The sequence below is a fragment of the Columba livia genome, chromosome 4, assembly GCF_036013475.1.
Source record: "Columba livia isolate bColLiv1 breed racing homer chromosome 4, bColLiv1.pat.W.v2, whole genome shotgun sequence".
Lineage (NCBI taxonomy): Eukaryota > Metazoa > Chordata > Aves > Columbiformes > Columbidae > Columba > Columba livia.
In genome coordinates, this window is record NC_088605.1 from 57,622,593 (window position 1) to 57,639,282 (window position 16,690).

A 16,690-nucleotide genomic window follows, 5' to 3' on the forward strand; every position below is an offset into this window, starting at 1 on the left:
GAGTTACATGGATTGAGGGTAAGCCAGTGTTGTAATATTGTATAGCATAAGCGATCACCTTATTCTTGGCTGCTATAAAGTGTGAGGAACACGTGCGGATTCTTGTAACTGCTTTTTACTGTTGGGGTTGTGACCACGCTGCAGCTTGCAGTGCATTTCAGGCAGTGAAGATGTATATTGTTGCAGTAGAGAGCTGAGACAGCTGCCACTGCAGCCAGTTCTGGGGAGGTGACAGGTCAGGTGCGGGCCTTAATAAAGATGAATTGTTAGCTGGTGAAGGCACTGAATTAAGAGCAGGCAGTTACAGATGTACCTCAAAAGGTACCAGAGAACATAAGTGTGCAAAACAGAGTGGACCACCAATTTTATTTGTTACCAAGTTAAATGAAGATTAGAAAGCAAAGCTTTCCTGTCTTTTTTGGCACCTAGATCATACAAAATGTGATATAATAAACTATTATTTATAACCAGAGTTACATTAATGCCCTACTTCAGTTTTGCTATGGAGGTTTCTTTTGTTGTGAAGTGTTCACTACATAAAAGTGACGATGGCAAGGGTGCTTCTCCCAGTTTTCTTCTGGTGTTTGCCAGAGCCTTGTGGATACCACTGACAGCCAAAAAGAATATAGTCACTTTAAGATACCTTGAACCATCCAGTCAGCAGATAGATCCTCTAAACCATGTTTTATGCTTAATCTTTGTCTTGGAGACTGATCACTGCAGTGCCAAAAAATGTTGTGGAATATGCAGAAAGAAATTCTGCTGGTCTTACTTGGTCTGTTAAAGGCAGAGGCTTACCTCTCAGAAAATGGATGAATTTTCTTTATTTCTGAGCCTTTTATTCCAGGTCATAGATCAAGTTTTTGTCTAGTTCCGTGGTCATTCATATGTGCCCACCCCCTTCCTTGAAATCCACTTTCTTTTAAGGGATGAAATGCGTGAAGAACTGAGATTGTTATTCTGCTTTTTTTCTTTCAGATATCTTAGTAACATAGCATGATCTTTCAATTTTCTCAAGCTGAATTGTCTAAGTGAATGGATCTTGTCTGCCATAACACAGAAACAGGACTGTGTGATGATAAAGTGCTGAGTTACTTCATTGCTTGAGCTCATAGCGATTGCCTAGTCTGACCACACATTTCCTTCCTTCCAGCTCTATTTTTTTTTTTTTTCCCCTTTTCTTTTTGTCATTCAGGAATAAGTGTAGCCTGGGATTTTGTCAGGGAAAAATAATAATAATTATTATTTTTAAAAGTCTGTATTTTGGTGTTTCTACGTCAAAAATACAATAGAAGACTATGACCTAGAACTGAACTACTACAAAGCAAGTAACCATTTGAAAATGAGTAACTGAGCCTCCGGTTTGCAGGTAGACCGTGTTTAAGATAAGGTAGTTTTGTGTTTCTGCTTAGAATTTCCTAATCAAGACACTAGTTCTGTGTTCCATGAGCAACTTTGCAAAGAAGATTTCATTAATGACCTGCCAAAGGAATAAAAATACTTACTCATTCATGGAGTTAATTGTGATTCAGGAATGGCTTTAAAATATTACTGATTTCTATATTGACCATTTGGCATTAATGTGATTACCTTCTGAAATAATTAGACGTAGAGTGGAAATTAAGTTCACTCACTTAGAGATCTTCTTGCTGTAGCCAGCTTTTTTTGCTGGATTTTGTTTGCTAGAGTTTGGGGTTTCATTGCTAATGAAGGCTCGTGGTGGGAAATCATAAAATATTTCCCCTCCTTTATGAAGGTCTTGACTCTATATGGTGAGGATGATAGAAGTCTTGAGAACAATCTTTAACTCTCCTTATTTTGGGGGTGCCAGCATCCCTATTACCTTTTGGTGTTTGATACTTTCTCACTACAACAGCCCATTGCCATACACATCTATCTAGAGCAGGGCTGTCAAACCTGTTTTTGCTGGAGGCCACATCAGCCTCATGGTTGCCTTGAAAGGGCCAAATGTAATTCTAGGACTGTGTAAATGTAACTACTCCTACATTCATACAGTCCTAAAATGACATTCCGCCTTTTGAAGACAACCATGAGGCTGATGTGGACCCCAGTGAAAATGAGTTTGACACTGCTGATCTAGAGTAAAACAGATGAACAAGCAAAGTAGAATAACTGGAAATAATTTAAAGGAGATTTTAAATTTCCTTATAACTATGAGAAGGCAGAATTTCTCATCACTGTAGTGAACTTGACATGTGAGCCCACACTTGTAAACGTGCGCTGATGTGAGACACTGCTGTTCCAAGTGCAGGGAATCTCTCTAGGTGGGCTTGCACATGGACCACTTAAGCCATCAGAGATTGTAAAAGCCGATTCTCCGTTCAAATAGAGCTATGGGAATAACAGTTGATCTCCTGCATATTTAGTTTGTCCTCAAATTTATAATGCTCTATTGGAGTCTTAATCTGATCTCACAGCTGGTTTTAAATAGACTCCAGGGAAGCCTGAAATTCTTGATAAGGGTCTTGAATCTGGTTCAGAAGTTACTGCCTAAAAAAGTGTTTGGTTTTATAGCGAATGGTTTATCATATTGCTTGTTTTCATCAGGCAAAAGATATGTTCCTTTGACATGTTAATATACAGACTTCGGATTTTCAGTTGGCCATATTCCTTTGGTGTAAAAATCAGTGTGGTCACTATCTTGTGCTTTATGAAAGGCTTGCCCAAACTCAACTGTAGTTTGTTGTAAGATGTTCATGAGGGCCTGTGGAAAAAACTTTCAGTAAGGCTGGCTGTGGTATTTTGTTCAGTCCCCATAAAACTGTTACAAGAGGGACATCAGTACCATAAAATATGTTCTGTAAGAAACATGGTTTTCTGTTATTATACTGACACTTTACGTACTTTATTAATTTGTCTTTGGGCTACGAGCCAGCCTTTGCAGCGTAAGCAGTCCTCAGAAATATTTGTTTAATCTGAAAACCTTAATCATAAAAATCCACAGTGTTTGTCTGCCTTCTCTCCAGGAATTCTAGGTATTGGTCAAGTCAGCTGATGAAAACTTCTTGTGTGGGATGTTCTTTTGTGGGGCACTGCTTAAGAAATGGTCTTCAAAAATATTCCCCTCCTCTAAGGCCATGTGTGTTCTGTTCTGTTTTGTGCATGCATCTTAAGTACTTCAGCTCACTGGGGCTCAAATAGTGGCAAAATCCAGCTAGGACAAAGTAACTCTAAATTGTAGTAAGACAAATATTATACATATATCATTATACATGTATGTTATTATATATATGTGTATATATTTGTGACATTGTTCTACATTTGCATTACATTAAAAGGTATACTGCTCTGCCCACCTACTTTTCAGGGTTGCTGATTACGAGGCTTCACTCTTAAGATATTATCTCTTGGTCTTTAGGACTTTTCTCAGGAAGATGGTGGCAACCAATTCTAGAGAATTTTTTATTAGTGTCAAAAAAGTCTATACTGGCGAACCCAGCTATAGATGTCCCAGATAATGGTTCTCAAGCAACCTGCATGATATTGGAGGCTGTGGCGATCCTGACTGCAAGAGCCAGCTCTTCCCTGGGAGGTGTAGTATGTTGTTGAGGTTTGAGGGGCCAGGGAGAATACTCTGGTGTTTTTCATTAAGACGTGATATGCTTTGCACTCCAAAAGACCTCAGGGGATAGGTGGCTCCAGTTGTTGACTCATTCTCCTGCTTCCTCTTTCACATGAGTTTTGTTCTGGTTTCTTGGCAGATTGTTTTCTGCCAGATTAGTGGGTTGACATTGGCTCCTCAAGCAGTCAAGCAAACAGCAGAGCAAATGTAAGGGAGGGCACAAGACCAGCACTTCTGTTGGTCATGAGCTTTTGTTAACTTAACAGTGTCTCCTAACTGCACTCTAAGGCAGTGCCTCTTCATTTGGTGCTTAAATCTCTGAATCCTGGTGAAAGTGACACTCCTCAAACACTGATCCACAGCTATGAACTACTTGCCTAGAACAGAAACATAGTTAATCTTTCTTGGAGGCAAGGTGTCAAACATCCATCGTACTAGGAGTTATCTTTTGAATAACTTGTTTTAGGGGAGATCAGACTTGTTGTCACTATCAGGTCCCATCTTGTCATCTGTCAGCAGCCTTGAGAACCTTCATCAAGTAGTGATGGCTCACCTCAGGAGAAACCATGTGTTTCTGTCCTCTTCCATGAATACTTAGCTAGTAAAAGAAGGATCTTTTTGGCAGGTAATGATATCCATTTGACACATTTATTCTGGGGCTTGTGGCTGAAAATAAAAGGTCGCTGTCTCTGTTTCCCATCTACCACAGAATTCTTATCCTTTGAGGAAAAGGAAATAAAGACAGTTTTATGTTGTCCATGATAAGCTTTTTCAGTAATCCATCCTACTTCCCTTCGTCATTGGAAGAGTCCATCACACCTGGATTCTGTCTTTAGGAGGAAACTGAGGTGCTCTACCTGTGTTTTGACCTTCTATGGCTGGATAGCAGTTGGCAAACCTGAATGCATATTTTTTCTGCACATTCATAGTTGTTTGTGCATATGGGCAAAGCATCTTTGAGACTTCCAGTTACTGCAAAGTGAGTAACATGTTTTTCTTTAATCTTGTTCATCTTGAAGCCCCTTTTTTTAAAAAAAGCACTACTAGATAAATTGGTAGGTGAATATTCTGGGGTTTTCTTGTAAGTGGATTTTTTCAAAGTCACTTTAAGTTAGGGATAAAAGTAGAGAATCTATGCCTTGTATTTAAAAGCTGTGCCTTTCTTTTCCCCTCTCTTCCTTCCCTCCAGTTAGGAAAATCATTATTTTAGAAGATGTGGAGATGAAATACAGAGTCCTACCTAGGGTTTCTTTTCCTGTCTAATTGTGTGAGTATTTTCACACATCTTAAACACAGGGGAGAAGTACAGAACAGAAGAGCTATGGCTTTTTGGCAGTTCCTTCTTGCAGCTGTGCTGCTCTCTTTAGGTCATCCTACAATAGAGAAATTTGGTTCACCAGCAACGCTGCTAGAACCATTTTGTGATGAGGTCAAGAGTTGAATAATCATCCCGTTGATAAGTGAGTGAGCCAGAAATTCCACTGAAAGAGGACAGTGACTTTCTGTGCCGCTTACCTATTATAGGTCACAGAATTCATGGAGGGAAAATGGGGGACCGAGGGCACTCTAGCACATGACTGTTTATGTAACTGTGACTTCTAGGTTTTCTTTGTTGCTGTTGATATAATAAAAGGAGCTAAGGCAGGCCTTTGTGTCCTTATTAAAATCATGATTTTCTTGCAAGCATCCCTATGGGAAAGTCAACATAGCTGCTGCTCTGGATATACAGTCCAATCAGATGGAGTTGTAAGTGCTTTTTAGAGGTGGAGCCCATGGGATTCTGGTGCACACTCTGCCCAGTTTCTCCAGAGCAGTCCTACAGCACTCACATCTACATGGTCTGGCGGGTGTGTGAACCCACAAAGGTTGTACAGCCCAAATAAATGACATTCACTTCTTTTTGTTGGAAATGTTTAAAAAACAACCTGAATACAAAAAGCATAGTTTGTAGGCAGCTAGACTGAGCAATTTATATAGGATACCACAGAAGAGACTTCCCATATATGACTGCCATTTTTAGGCCTATACGTGCCACTTTCTGTAGGATCCGATTGTGAAGCCAGCAAGGGTTTATGTGAAGCTGACATTCAGAGATGATGTGAATTAGAAAGTGATGTGATATTAGCAAGTGATCTGTTGTAACTGTTTCTTCCCGTTGCTGAAATGATGCACTTACACAGTGTACATAGTTTACCTAAAGGTCTAGTCCTTAGGTCCTTCATTCTTTTCTCCTTTGTATTATCTGGTCTGCACTAAATTCTGATGTGACACTTTTGTGGATGATAGTTCCCTCTGAATGTGCTGTTTGCACTTAGGACTTCAAGTTCATCTCTTCTAATTTCATCCTGGAGCTTCTCCAATATGGCTTCTTTTTTCCATGTTCCACTAAATGTGTTCTACCCAGGATGGCTAGCAAACAGTTTCTGGCAAATTTCAAGGTTTCTGTGCCAGTGGTACTTAGTGTGTTTGGCTGAAGGAAGTGAGCATCCTTCTGTATTCCAGTTCTAAAGGGCATAAATTGACTGACTGTCACAGAACTAAGATGGAGACATCATTGGTCTTGTGTTCTCTTCTGGAATGTGCAGCCATCATGTGACGGTAAACTCCTCTTGTTTGGATATTATGCTGATGATAACAGTTATAATGGAACCTGTAAAGAGAGGGTGTTCTGAGGTGGACTGTGAGAAGAGTGAACTTTGGTCTGATCCCTAATCCTTATTTGAGGGATCTAAGAAAGCAGACAGGAGAGAGTAGGACATCGGAAGCCATCAGGAGGCCAAATATGAACACACTAGTTTACTATTTGTTTCACGTCTTCCTTGTCCATGACTAGTTACATGCCTTTATAGATGTCTGTGCCTTCTTGGTTGTCAGCTGCTGCTTCTCATTCATTCCTGTTTTCTTGCTATTCTTGATAAAAGTCATATGAGGCTAAGTTCTAGGTTGCTCAGTTGTTGTCTTTGCCTTATTTTTGATGCATCTGCCTATTTTCTTGGCCTTAAACTGATCGCTCATCCGAATCTGTGTTTCCTCAGAACTCCTTCATTTAAGTTTGATGTGTCCTTTTAAATTCTTTAGGTATCTTTGCAGAGCTCCTCAGTTCCCCAGTGTAAACCTATCACTTAATCCTAGCTCTTTCAGTAGTGTTTAGTGTAGAAAATACAGAGAATGGTTTATGATAGATGTTAGAGATGGAATAAGATAAGCTGTTGGGGCAACAAATTAGGAAGATGATCTGGGTGCCAAAGAGCCAACAAATGCAATTATAACTTTATTTAGATTGACACAAACTTGAATGAACACATCTGAAATCCTTATATAGATTAAGATATTTGATATCAAGATAATAAAGATGAGGTTTGGCTTTTCTGTCCTTTTAAATACTGGTCCTGTATATTCCCAGATTTTTCTTGAAATGTAACTGCTGAAGTTAGGGCAATCTTACCTAATTTATCTCATCAGCGATTTTCCTGTGCACATTTTTTTTTTTTAATGATTTGACTTCTACCTACTTCTACATTTAATTTTCATTCTGTAATCCCATAATTACAATTTCCATATGTTTCATATCACTGTAGCATATGGATTTGCAATGTTAATTCTGTATTGAAGTTCTTTACTCATTGCACTGAATGATTAAAGTGAAACTTTGTCCCTATTACCATGAAAATTCAGTCTCTTTGGAGCCTCTTATCAGATAATGTCTGGTGATCCAAATGGTGTTCTTTCAATTATGTTTTCACATCCCATGTCTGTTGCTCAGTGCCATAACCTGGAGACTGTTCCTGTTTCCTTTTGCTACACAGGCTGTTTCTAGTTCTAGCCTACTGCGTTCATATATCTCCACTCCAAGTCCTGCAAAGTAGAACTGTGGATCATCTCAGACTTGCCAGTTTTGTGAATGGCATGTGTATATTATGTTTCATACAGTTAAAGTTTCCCGCATTTGAATTGGGTGACTCAGATATAAATCAACAAACATGTTTGTCTTTTTCAGTTTTCAGATAGAAGTCGTTTGGGCAAGTTAATATTTACATTTCAAGTCATATCAGGGTCAAATTCTAATCACTACTGTAAGTAAAAGGGCAGATGCTCACAAAGTGAAATAACATACTTTGGGATCAACGAGATTTGTCTCTCAAACTGATCTCTTGAAGAGGAAACAGAACTTCTCTGTGTTTGAAAACAAGCAGATGAGTGGGCGAGTGAGGGAAACTGGCGCTTCTTCAAACAGTGCTTCAGCACACGTGTGGCTTTGCCAGAGATTGTTTGATATTGGGCTACATCACTGGCAGCGGTTGACCAACAGTATTTTGGTGCCTTTTGCTATCTCTGACAGGAGTGAGAAGTACTTGTGTGAGGCTCTGGGGTGCTGTGTGATGGGCTGTCCCGAAGTGTGCAGGACCTCTGCCAGTGATAAATGGTTTGGGAAGCAGTTATCTCTCCAGAACTGCCATGGAAACCAGGAGAGAGAAGTGTTGACAGGTCTTGACTCTTGAATCATGTTGAGAAGAGGCAATCTCATGAACGGTTACTTGGTAAAAGTTGGTGAGATTGCCAGCCAGCTCTTGTTCCAAATGAAGTTGGTGCAGATTTGCCCCTAACACTGAAGTTACTTTTTCCTGCTTTGCAACAGTGGTGTGGTTTCTTAACCATTCTTAGCATTTCAGGTTGCAATAGAAATGAAACGCCAGTAGCTTAATGTCCATAAGTAATTCTGTAATAAAAAATACAGTATATTTATGGTGGAGAGAAGAAATTTAAATGTGGTATTACATTTCTATTCCTGGCTTTCAAGGACTTTTCACTGGAGCTCCTTAGCTGTGTTACAAGAGAAGGGAAAAATGTCTCATGCAGATCTTCTGCCACAGACCTGAAAAACAGCTGATGTTTCTTGACAGACACATAGAAGTTGGCTCCTGTTTCAGGCAAAGCTGGTCTGGGTATCCCATGAAGTCTCTCAGTTCTGCAGGAGGGTTTTCTTTAATTTGAAATTGTAGGGGAGTTGGTGGATTGGGCTGATTTCTCCTGGAGTTCACAAGTTTGTTCAAACTCACAGACTGACAAGTCGATGTGAATTGAAAACCTTCCCTGAAGGCCATGAATGGCAACTTTGCTTAGAAATGAAATTGCCACTCTTCTAAATCAATTCACCAATGTTTAAAAGGGATCTTGACTGAGCTGATGATGAGACACTGATGCTGGCCTTTTCAGCATTAACCTTAGAGCCTTAAAGTACAATGGACTTGATACTGCAGCAACTGAAGGAATTACTGAGAAGAGGAAAATCAGAACTGTGTCAGCAGTTAGAGATCTGGTTTCTGGATACATAAGAAAGTGCACTGGTGGAAAAAAAAACCCAAACAAACAGCTGGCTTTGGGGATAGAGATGCTGCGAGGAAATTTGCCCTTTGTTATGGAGACTGCTTGAATATTTGGAAGTGCTTGAGTGGTTACAGGTAGATTAGCAACAGGAGGGGGAGCTCTCACCCAAAGAGGAGGGAAATTCTGGTCTTGGTAGCAAACCTTTAAATGAAGAGTACTGCACTCCTGCTGCTCCCTGTCAATAAAATGTTGGTGTCTGCCTTTCATATAGGCAAGACCAACACAGAACATATGTGTCTGGAGAAGGAAAGGCAATCCATGTCCTGCTCCTGTCTCTTCTGCTATCAGTACTTTGTTGTTGTTGTTTTTGTTCTAGGCATAGAGTAGTTGTGTTACTGTCAAGGAAAGCTGTGTTGCATCCCTTTTGTAGCAGATGTATTTCCTTTCCCCACCCCTTACCATCAGCTTCAAATACCAGTGTCCTGTTCCTGAGGTACTGTGAGTGTTCCCTGAGATGTCAGCTTTAGAGAAGAGGGATCGATAATGAAAATATATGCAGGACATTACTTTTTTGGTTAGAGCAAAAATAGGTGCAGGAGAGAAGGAATAATTAATTTCTGGTGCAAGTAGGATGAACAACATTGAGAGTTTTGTAAAACAGTGGTATTTAGCTGGTATTTTAAAGGCTGTTTGCAACTAGGAAACACATCAATGTTAAGAAATTGACGTACTTGGCAAGGAACAGAGAAGTTCAGGGGTTTAGTAAACTGGAGATTTCTGTAAACCAGAAACCCACGTCCTCTTTTAACCGTTTATGCTTAAATATCTCTCAAACTGTAATTTTTGGATCTAGAACTTGTTTGCATCTGGGATGAGTGGATGGATATCTCATCTGCCTACACCTAACTATACAGACATGCTTCAAGTTACTTTTTAGCGTTCACAGGGTGGAAAGGGAATACATTCAGTTCTCCTCTAACCAGCATAAGTGCTGGCTCAGCTGATTATGATCTATCTTTATTTGAATGTACATGGTATTGGCTTTTATGCGCGTGTTATTGTTAACCTTGCCATGCCTGTGATGTTAAGTTGGATAATGTAAACATAATTTTAAGTAAGTACTTTGGGCTTTGCTTGGCTTTTGTTTGTTTTGAATAGGAAAGATGGTAGCCCTCCTCTGCTTAAATGACTAATCAAAGGTAACTAAGTGCTTTTATTGTGGGCTCTTAAAACACTGGTGAATTTTTTTACAAAGAGTTTTGAGAAAACGGAACTTATTGTGAGACTATTCCTCATATTCTGTATTACATTAAAAAACCATTTCCTTTCAGAGTGTATGTTGGTATCTATACGCTTCTGATACAGCTGGCTGGATTTTCCCCCCTTAAATTAATTGGATCAAAGCAATAATATAAATCTAAGTTTTTCTTCATCAGCTTCTCTCCAAGTTTTGTAGTTTGCCAGAATTAAATAGGGAATCTGGGAATAATACATGATCATAGATACAGTAGATACCATGCAGTATTATTTCCCACATGTCAGTGGAGGGTTATATTAAATCCCTTTGTTTTGCTGTAGTATGATTACAAAGATTCTTTTGTAGCTTGGGACACTGAGTCTAAAAGCAAGAAATGCGAGAGGTATCTGGCAAGAGAAGATAACATGAATTTAATTCTAGCAGTGCTGTTGTTCTTGACTATGTTCTGATTGGCCAGCAAGCTCTGCAAAATAAGTCTTGGTCATATCTGTGTGACTTTGAATACCTATAAGGAAGAAGAGCAATCCAGGGTCACAGTGCTTTAAATGCTGCCAGTTAGGTCTCGGGAGGGACTAGATGTGTTGTAGTTAACAGAGAGGAGAAAATGTAACTAAATGCATTGAGACCAACAGGGTTTTTTCTTTTTTTTTTTTCTTCCCCCCCACAAGTTTAGGATGATCTTTAAAACTTTTACATGAATGAAGAGTGACAAGCAGGTAGTGTCTATATAAGAAGAAAAAAACCCAAAGTTTAGTTTTGTGTGTGTGATATATTCTTTTCCCAAATAGTTGGAGAGATGAGAGCGGTAGCTTGCCTTGGTGTGTTAGTCATTTCAGCTATTCAGGAATGAATTGTGTATTATCAGCACAAATTTATTTTAGATAGGGGTCACTGCAGGATTGGGCTGAGATTTAAAGTCACTGGAAGAAACTACTTTGAGTAGCTACACACCTGATCTGCTTTTGAAGGCTTGCCTATGCCAGCTGTACAGAGGCACAAGTACCCAGTAATTTCTAGGCCTGTTAAATCCCTGCTTTATACCACAGAGTTCATAATATTTTACAGGATGTACAGACTATACTGATAATGAAGAATTTGCAATACATGAATATATTATGTATATTTGTATTGTTGCAGTTTTAGCTGTTCTAGTTGTGCTGACTGAAGGATGACAGGCTTCAAAGAAACACTTATTTTCAAAAACCGTTTTCCTGGTCAGTCAATCCAGGCTGATGCTGAGTCCATGCACTTTAGGGGGATGTTAGGAGACTATTCAGGAGGGTCATGCAGAGGCCAGGCATACTTCATGCTAAGAAGCTATTTTACGCAGATTTGGGAATAATACTGTTGTTCTTGGTTCCACACAGATGGTACCAGACAGGAAGAAGTGGAAGGTGAACTCAGTGAAGAAGAACGCTGGTTTGGAAATTCTTCAGAAACTCCTTCAGAAGCATCATATGGAGAAGTCCAGGAGAACTTTAAGTTGTCTCTTGAGGACAGAATCCAAGAACAGTCCACTTCTCCAGATACTTCTTTGGGAAGTGCAACTCCTAGCAGCAACACAGCAGAGCTGGGAACCATTGAAAATGACGCACTAAGAGACACGTTACAGAGCAAAGAGCACCTTTCTCCTGATGTGTCGTCTCTGTGTGAAGAAGAACCTCCTGGGCCAAATAAGCCACTGAGTAGTAATTTGAGGCGGCTGCTGGAGGCTGGCTCCCTCAAGCTGGATGCTGCTGTTACAGTCAATGGCAGAGTTGAGTCCCCTGTAAATCTCGGCTCAAATCTCTCCTTCTCTCCACCTGCTCATCATGCCCAGCAGCTGAGTGTTCTTGCCAGAAAGCTTGCTGAGAAACAGGAACAAAGTGACCAATACAATGCAAGTAGTCACTTTATTTGGAATCAAGGTAAGTGGTTGCCAAACTCAACCACCACCTGTGGTTTGTCCCCTGATTCAGCTATCCTGAAACTGAAAGCTGCAGCCAACGCTGTTCTGCAGGACAAATCACTTTCAAGGACTGAAGACACTGTAAGATTTGAATCCTTTTCCTCACCGTTTAGTTCTCAGTCAGCCAGCTCCACGTTAGCAGCTTTATCTAAGAAAGTAAGTGAAAGAAGCATGACTCCTGGGCAGGAGCACCCGCCTCCAGCTAGTTCTTTCCTTTCTCTGGCTTCTATGACCTCTTCAGCTGCCCTTCTCAAGGAGGTTGCTGCAAGGGCTGCAGGCACTTTGTTGGCTGAGAAGAAGAAATCACTGGTTGCTGAGGATCCCCTGCAGCTTTCAGAGATGAAGCAAGAGAAAGCAACTCCACCACAGTCTTTGGAATTATTGTTACTGCCAGTCCCTAAGGGAAGAGCATCCAAACCCACTAATACAGGTATGGATACGGTTGGAGCCACTAAGGAGAATGTATTTGTTTTGCTATAGGCTTATATAACACCTCTTCAGGGGGTCTGGACTTGCTTTGGTTCCCTGTATTATGAAAATAAGAAATAGGTACTTTAGGTAAACGACAGAAGAGCTTTTTAAAATGCCACTTGAAGACCAAACTGTCACAAAGGTTTCCATATTTGAAAGATATGAATGTACAGTTCAGTACTCTTTTTTTTTTTTAATTTAATTCCTCACAATGGTATTTCCCCCTCTCAACAAATTCAGAATAAGTCCACAAAAAATATTTAATGGAGAAGATCAAATAATGTCTGTTAGGGAGCTCACGGTATCAGTGAGCATGTACAAAACTAGTGCCTTTGAAATACTGGACAAGGGAGAATTCTCCCTCCTGCTGTCTGTGTCACAAATGGACTTTTGTATAATCCTTACTACCCTGTCCTAATTTATCAGAGTATATTATTATGTTGCCACTTTTCATTAAAATTTTTTTGCAGCAGCATGAACAAATTTCATGTTTGGTCTTTTACAATACTTTGTCATTTTCCAAAAAAGCAAACTGCATTTCTCTAATTTGCTCAACAAGAACCATTTTACACTTCCGACTTCCTTCCACTAGTTCTAGCTGTCAGCAGTCAGGGAATCAGGCTTATAGGGAATGAGTCTTGTTAACAACAGCTTTCAAGAACTGGTAAGCCATGCAGGGAAATTTAAATGATCCATCTTCAAAATAAGGAAAACTAAGATTTCTTTCATCTCTTTCTATAAGAAGTTCACATCACAGGTTCGTATTTCTGGTAGAACATACAGACTTCAGGTGTTGCTGGTGTTGTCCCTGCAGTGATGCTCTGCTACAGAAGGGAAGGAAGCATGTCAGGTATTTTCACGAGATGTACAATTTCTCGAGTGGTTCAGAATATTGGAGGTTTATCAGGCTGAGTTTTATCATGTTTACTCGCTTGACTGTACAGGTGGAGCAAGCTGGTGGACAGACATGAAGCCTGACATGGACACTGTACAATTGCACTGCCATCTTTCCAACCTAGCCTTTTTGTTTAGGGATATGATGAGGTCTGATCTGTCCCTGTGTGACTCTTAAAAACTCACAGCGTAGAAGGTATTGGATGGATGGCAGTGCTCATTCCTCCCTTGGAGGAAGAGCGGGCGGGATGCAGTGAGGTGCAGCCAATACCAGTTTTTTCCTCTGAGTTAACATGTGTTCTACAAATGCTCTGCTGGTGTGTTTTGCCAAGGCAATTAAAGTGGCGAACTATTTTTGGCATGGGTCTGGCCTAAGGTTTCCATTATCTTAGATTAAGTTCTTTTTGGAGTAACATAAGCTAAACCAAAAAAAGGTCCTTTTGTGTGGTAATAGGAATACCCACACTGGCTACACCAGTGTGACTGTGGGCGTGAATTTAACATGACTTTCCCCGTGAAGACTGGCCTTCGTAAAAGGCAGTCAGCTATGCATAGAAAAGGAGGAAGGTTAAAATGTATTTGAAGTTATTATTTTATTCCCTGCTGAAGAAAAAGCTGCTCACATCATAGATTTCTAATGGGGAAAAGTAAATGGTTGTAGTAAAATCCAGATTCTGTGTTTGACCAACAAACTACAGGATTTGTCTGTGCAGCTTATACTAGGGGAGTGCTCTGTGCAAGTGTGCTGGTAGGACCAGCACTTAATAAACTAGCTGGGATGCAGCAAATTCCTAGTAACTGTTCTCTTTGTGGAAGGCCAAAGCATACTGCTGCTAAAAGATGACAAATGGGGGCTGACTGCCTCAGGTCCTTGGTAACCAAGGAATAACTATTCGCTTTTTATAATATATGGGACTAGTATCTCAAGAGGAAGGGTGTTCCCTTTCAGTTCATATGCACTGGGCCAATGCCAGTTGGCATCCAAGCAAACTTTATGGTGTAATGTTCATTACAAAAGTTCTCTAAGTCCATTTTCTAATATGCTATTAAGGTTTTCTTTTCTAAATAATTAACTGACTGCAAATTAAAAGCAAGCTGTTGGTTAGCATATATGGATGTTGATTATGGAAAGCCAGACTCCTGGATTCCTTCAAACATGGAGAAATGCAGCATGCAAAAAGAGGTCAGTCACTGTTTAGTGACTTTTGATTGAAGACTTCACTTCTGTAGAAGTTGAGTAGGGCAGCTGAGCATGTGTTTATGCCATGATAATAAATATCACACATTCCTGATTCCTTTTGCACCTACAATCTTATGGCACTAAAAGCAGAAAACAGTATTTCATTTTATGATATTTTATCATTTTGTGTGTGTCTGATCGCTCCTTGAGCCATGGGGTTTTTGTCTTGTTCCCAGAGAGGGACCTCTTTTCCCAGTAGGCCTAGCTTGAGAGGTGTTTTTTCCCCCTCATACTTGAACATTTATGGCACTGCTGAGTTTGCTTTGTTGTTATGAATCTTATTCACTTACCCGCTAGTTTCAACTAGCCTGGGTTATGAGATCAATACTCAATGAGATTAATTAGGTGTCTACAAGTAAGGAACAGTAAAGATGGAGGCTCTTTAAAGAGAAATATGTTAATAACAAGAGTATGCCAGCTGCTCTTTTGTCCACCATGTTGAGCCATTTGCTCGGAATTATCTCAGGCAAGAAGCTGGAGCCATAGCTTATCAGAGCATAGTCACCTCTGAAATGGCATGTCAGGTTTTCATTATTTGCATAGGTTAATTGTGAAGTGGTACAGAGAAGACTAACTTCTCTATCAATTTGTAAATATTGCCAGTTTTATAAAATGCTCTTGTGTTTGGGATGAAATTTAAAAGGAAGCCTGGAATCTCTGTTAAAGTTTTGATGTTGTTATTGAAAGAGTGTGTGTGGCACACCCTAATTTACTGGCTAAATGCATGTTTGGTGTCACTTTTTGCCTGCAATGCTTGCAGTTTTGTTCCTGAAGGTTTTTTGGGAAGCACTGACTGATTTTCTCCATACTGAAGTCACTCTTTCCAATTAATTGACACTGTGTGACATAAAATAAACATCAATAGAGATGAAGAAAAGCTGAAGCCTTTTAATGCTGTGGTTTATATAGTAAAGAGCTAACATGTTTCAGCTTTGGAGAGCACTGATGTAATTCCTGTGTACCATTAATTGCCATTGTTATTGGTGAAGTCACGTGCATTCAGCCCAGTTCTTTGCGTATTTTGTAATGTGCTAAATTACTATTGATCCATCTTGTTTGCAGATTTATTTTTAATTGGGTGGAAAACTGGTAATAGCTTGTAACACGTTTATTTTCTGGATCCTTTGTGATGATAACCAGAGACGGGAGAAAAGATGTGGCTGAAGGAAAAGAAGTGATAGGTAAAAATGCTGCCAACATATTTTTATTGTGGGTTGTCTTTCTTCTGCCTTTTGTGAAGAAGTAAGTAAAGGTATTTGAAAACTGAAACGTATGCAATTATAGGATCGGTTTTGGCTTACTCTTTAGAGATGCAGAGCAGGCAACAATTTGATAGTATGTTGAGCATGACAGAATATTTCACAAGGAGAATTTCTGAACTTGCAGAAGTTCATGCTTTGATAGCGTGTCCTTTTTTGTACTTACATAATGACTGTCTAATCAGTTGAATTACAGTGGTTTTGTTTCACACCTTATAGCAGGAATTGTATTTTAGGATATAACAAATCTTCCTGGAGGTTTTTATCACCTAGTTCTGATGTTTACTATATCCTTATCAGAAGGAAATAACTGATAATAATAAGATTAAATATTCTGAGAGAAACTCCAAACAGCAGGATGCACGTTGCTGAGCTCTGGGTATTTGAAAATAGTCTGTCTTTTACAGTGAGGAAAAAACCTTCCAATTCCATGGTAGTAGTAGGCCTTTCTTTATACTGAGCAGATGAAATCATGGTGAGAAGATGTATTTGTGATTAGTCGTGTAAAGTCAGCAGCAAGGAATTTCTCTTTCCTTCAACCTTGAGATGGCTCCACACCTGATAGACTAACCATATTTGCTTGATAAATGCCACCAAAGCCTTATCTTATCTTAGATGAATTGGCCACTAAAACACAGTGCAAACAGTAAGCGAGTAGATTTATAGCACTGGCAACTAGAGAAGCAGAAGAAAACCCACAACCTGAAGATCC

The 16,690-nt window shown here is 39.7% G+C and overlaps 1 protein-coding gene across 18 annotated transcripts in view; it reads left to right on the plus strand.

Moving 5' to 3' along the window:
• Positions 1–16,690, plus strand: part of ZNF827 (zinc finger protein 827) — a 198,649-nt gene that overhangs the window by 104,673 nt on the left and 77,286 nt on the right. For all 18 annotated transcript variants that reach the window (XR_010472373.1, XR_010472372.1, XR_010472375.1 and 15 more), the window contains one exon: positions 11,534–12,544. Coding sequence is in view for 14 of the 18 variants with exons in the window: in XM_065061919.1 (XP_064917991.1) it covers positions 11,534–12,544 (1,011 nt within the window). In the remaining 4 variants the exon portion in view is untranslated. The remainder of the gene's footprint in view (positions 1–11,533; positions 12,545–16,690) is intronic.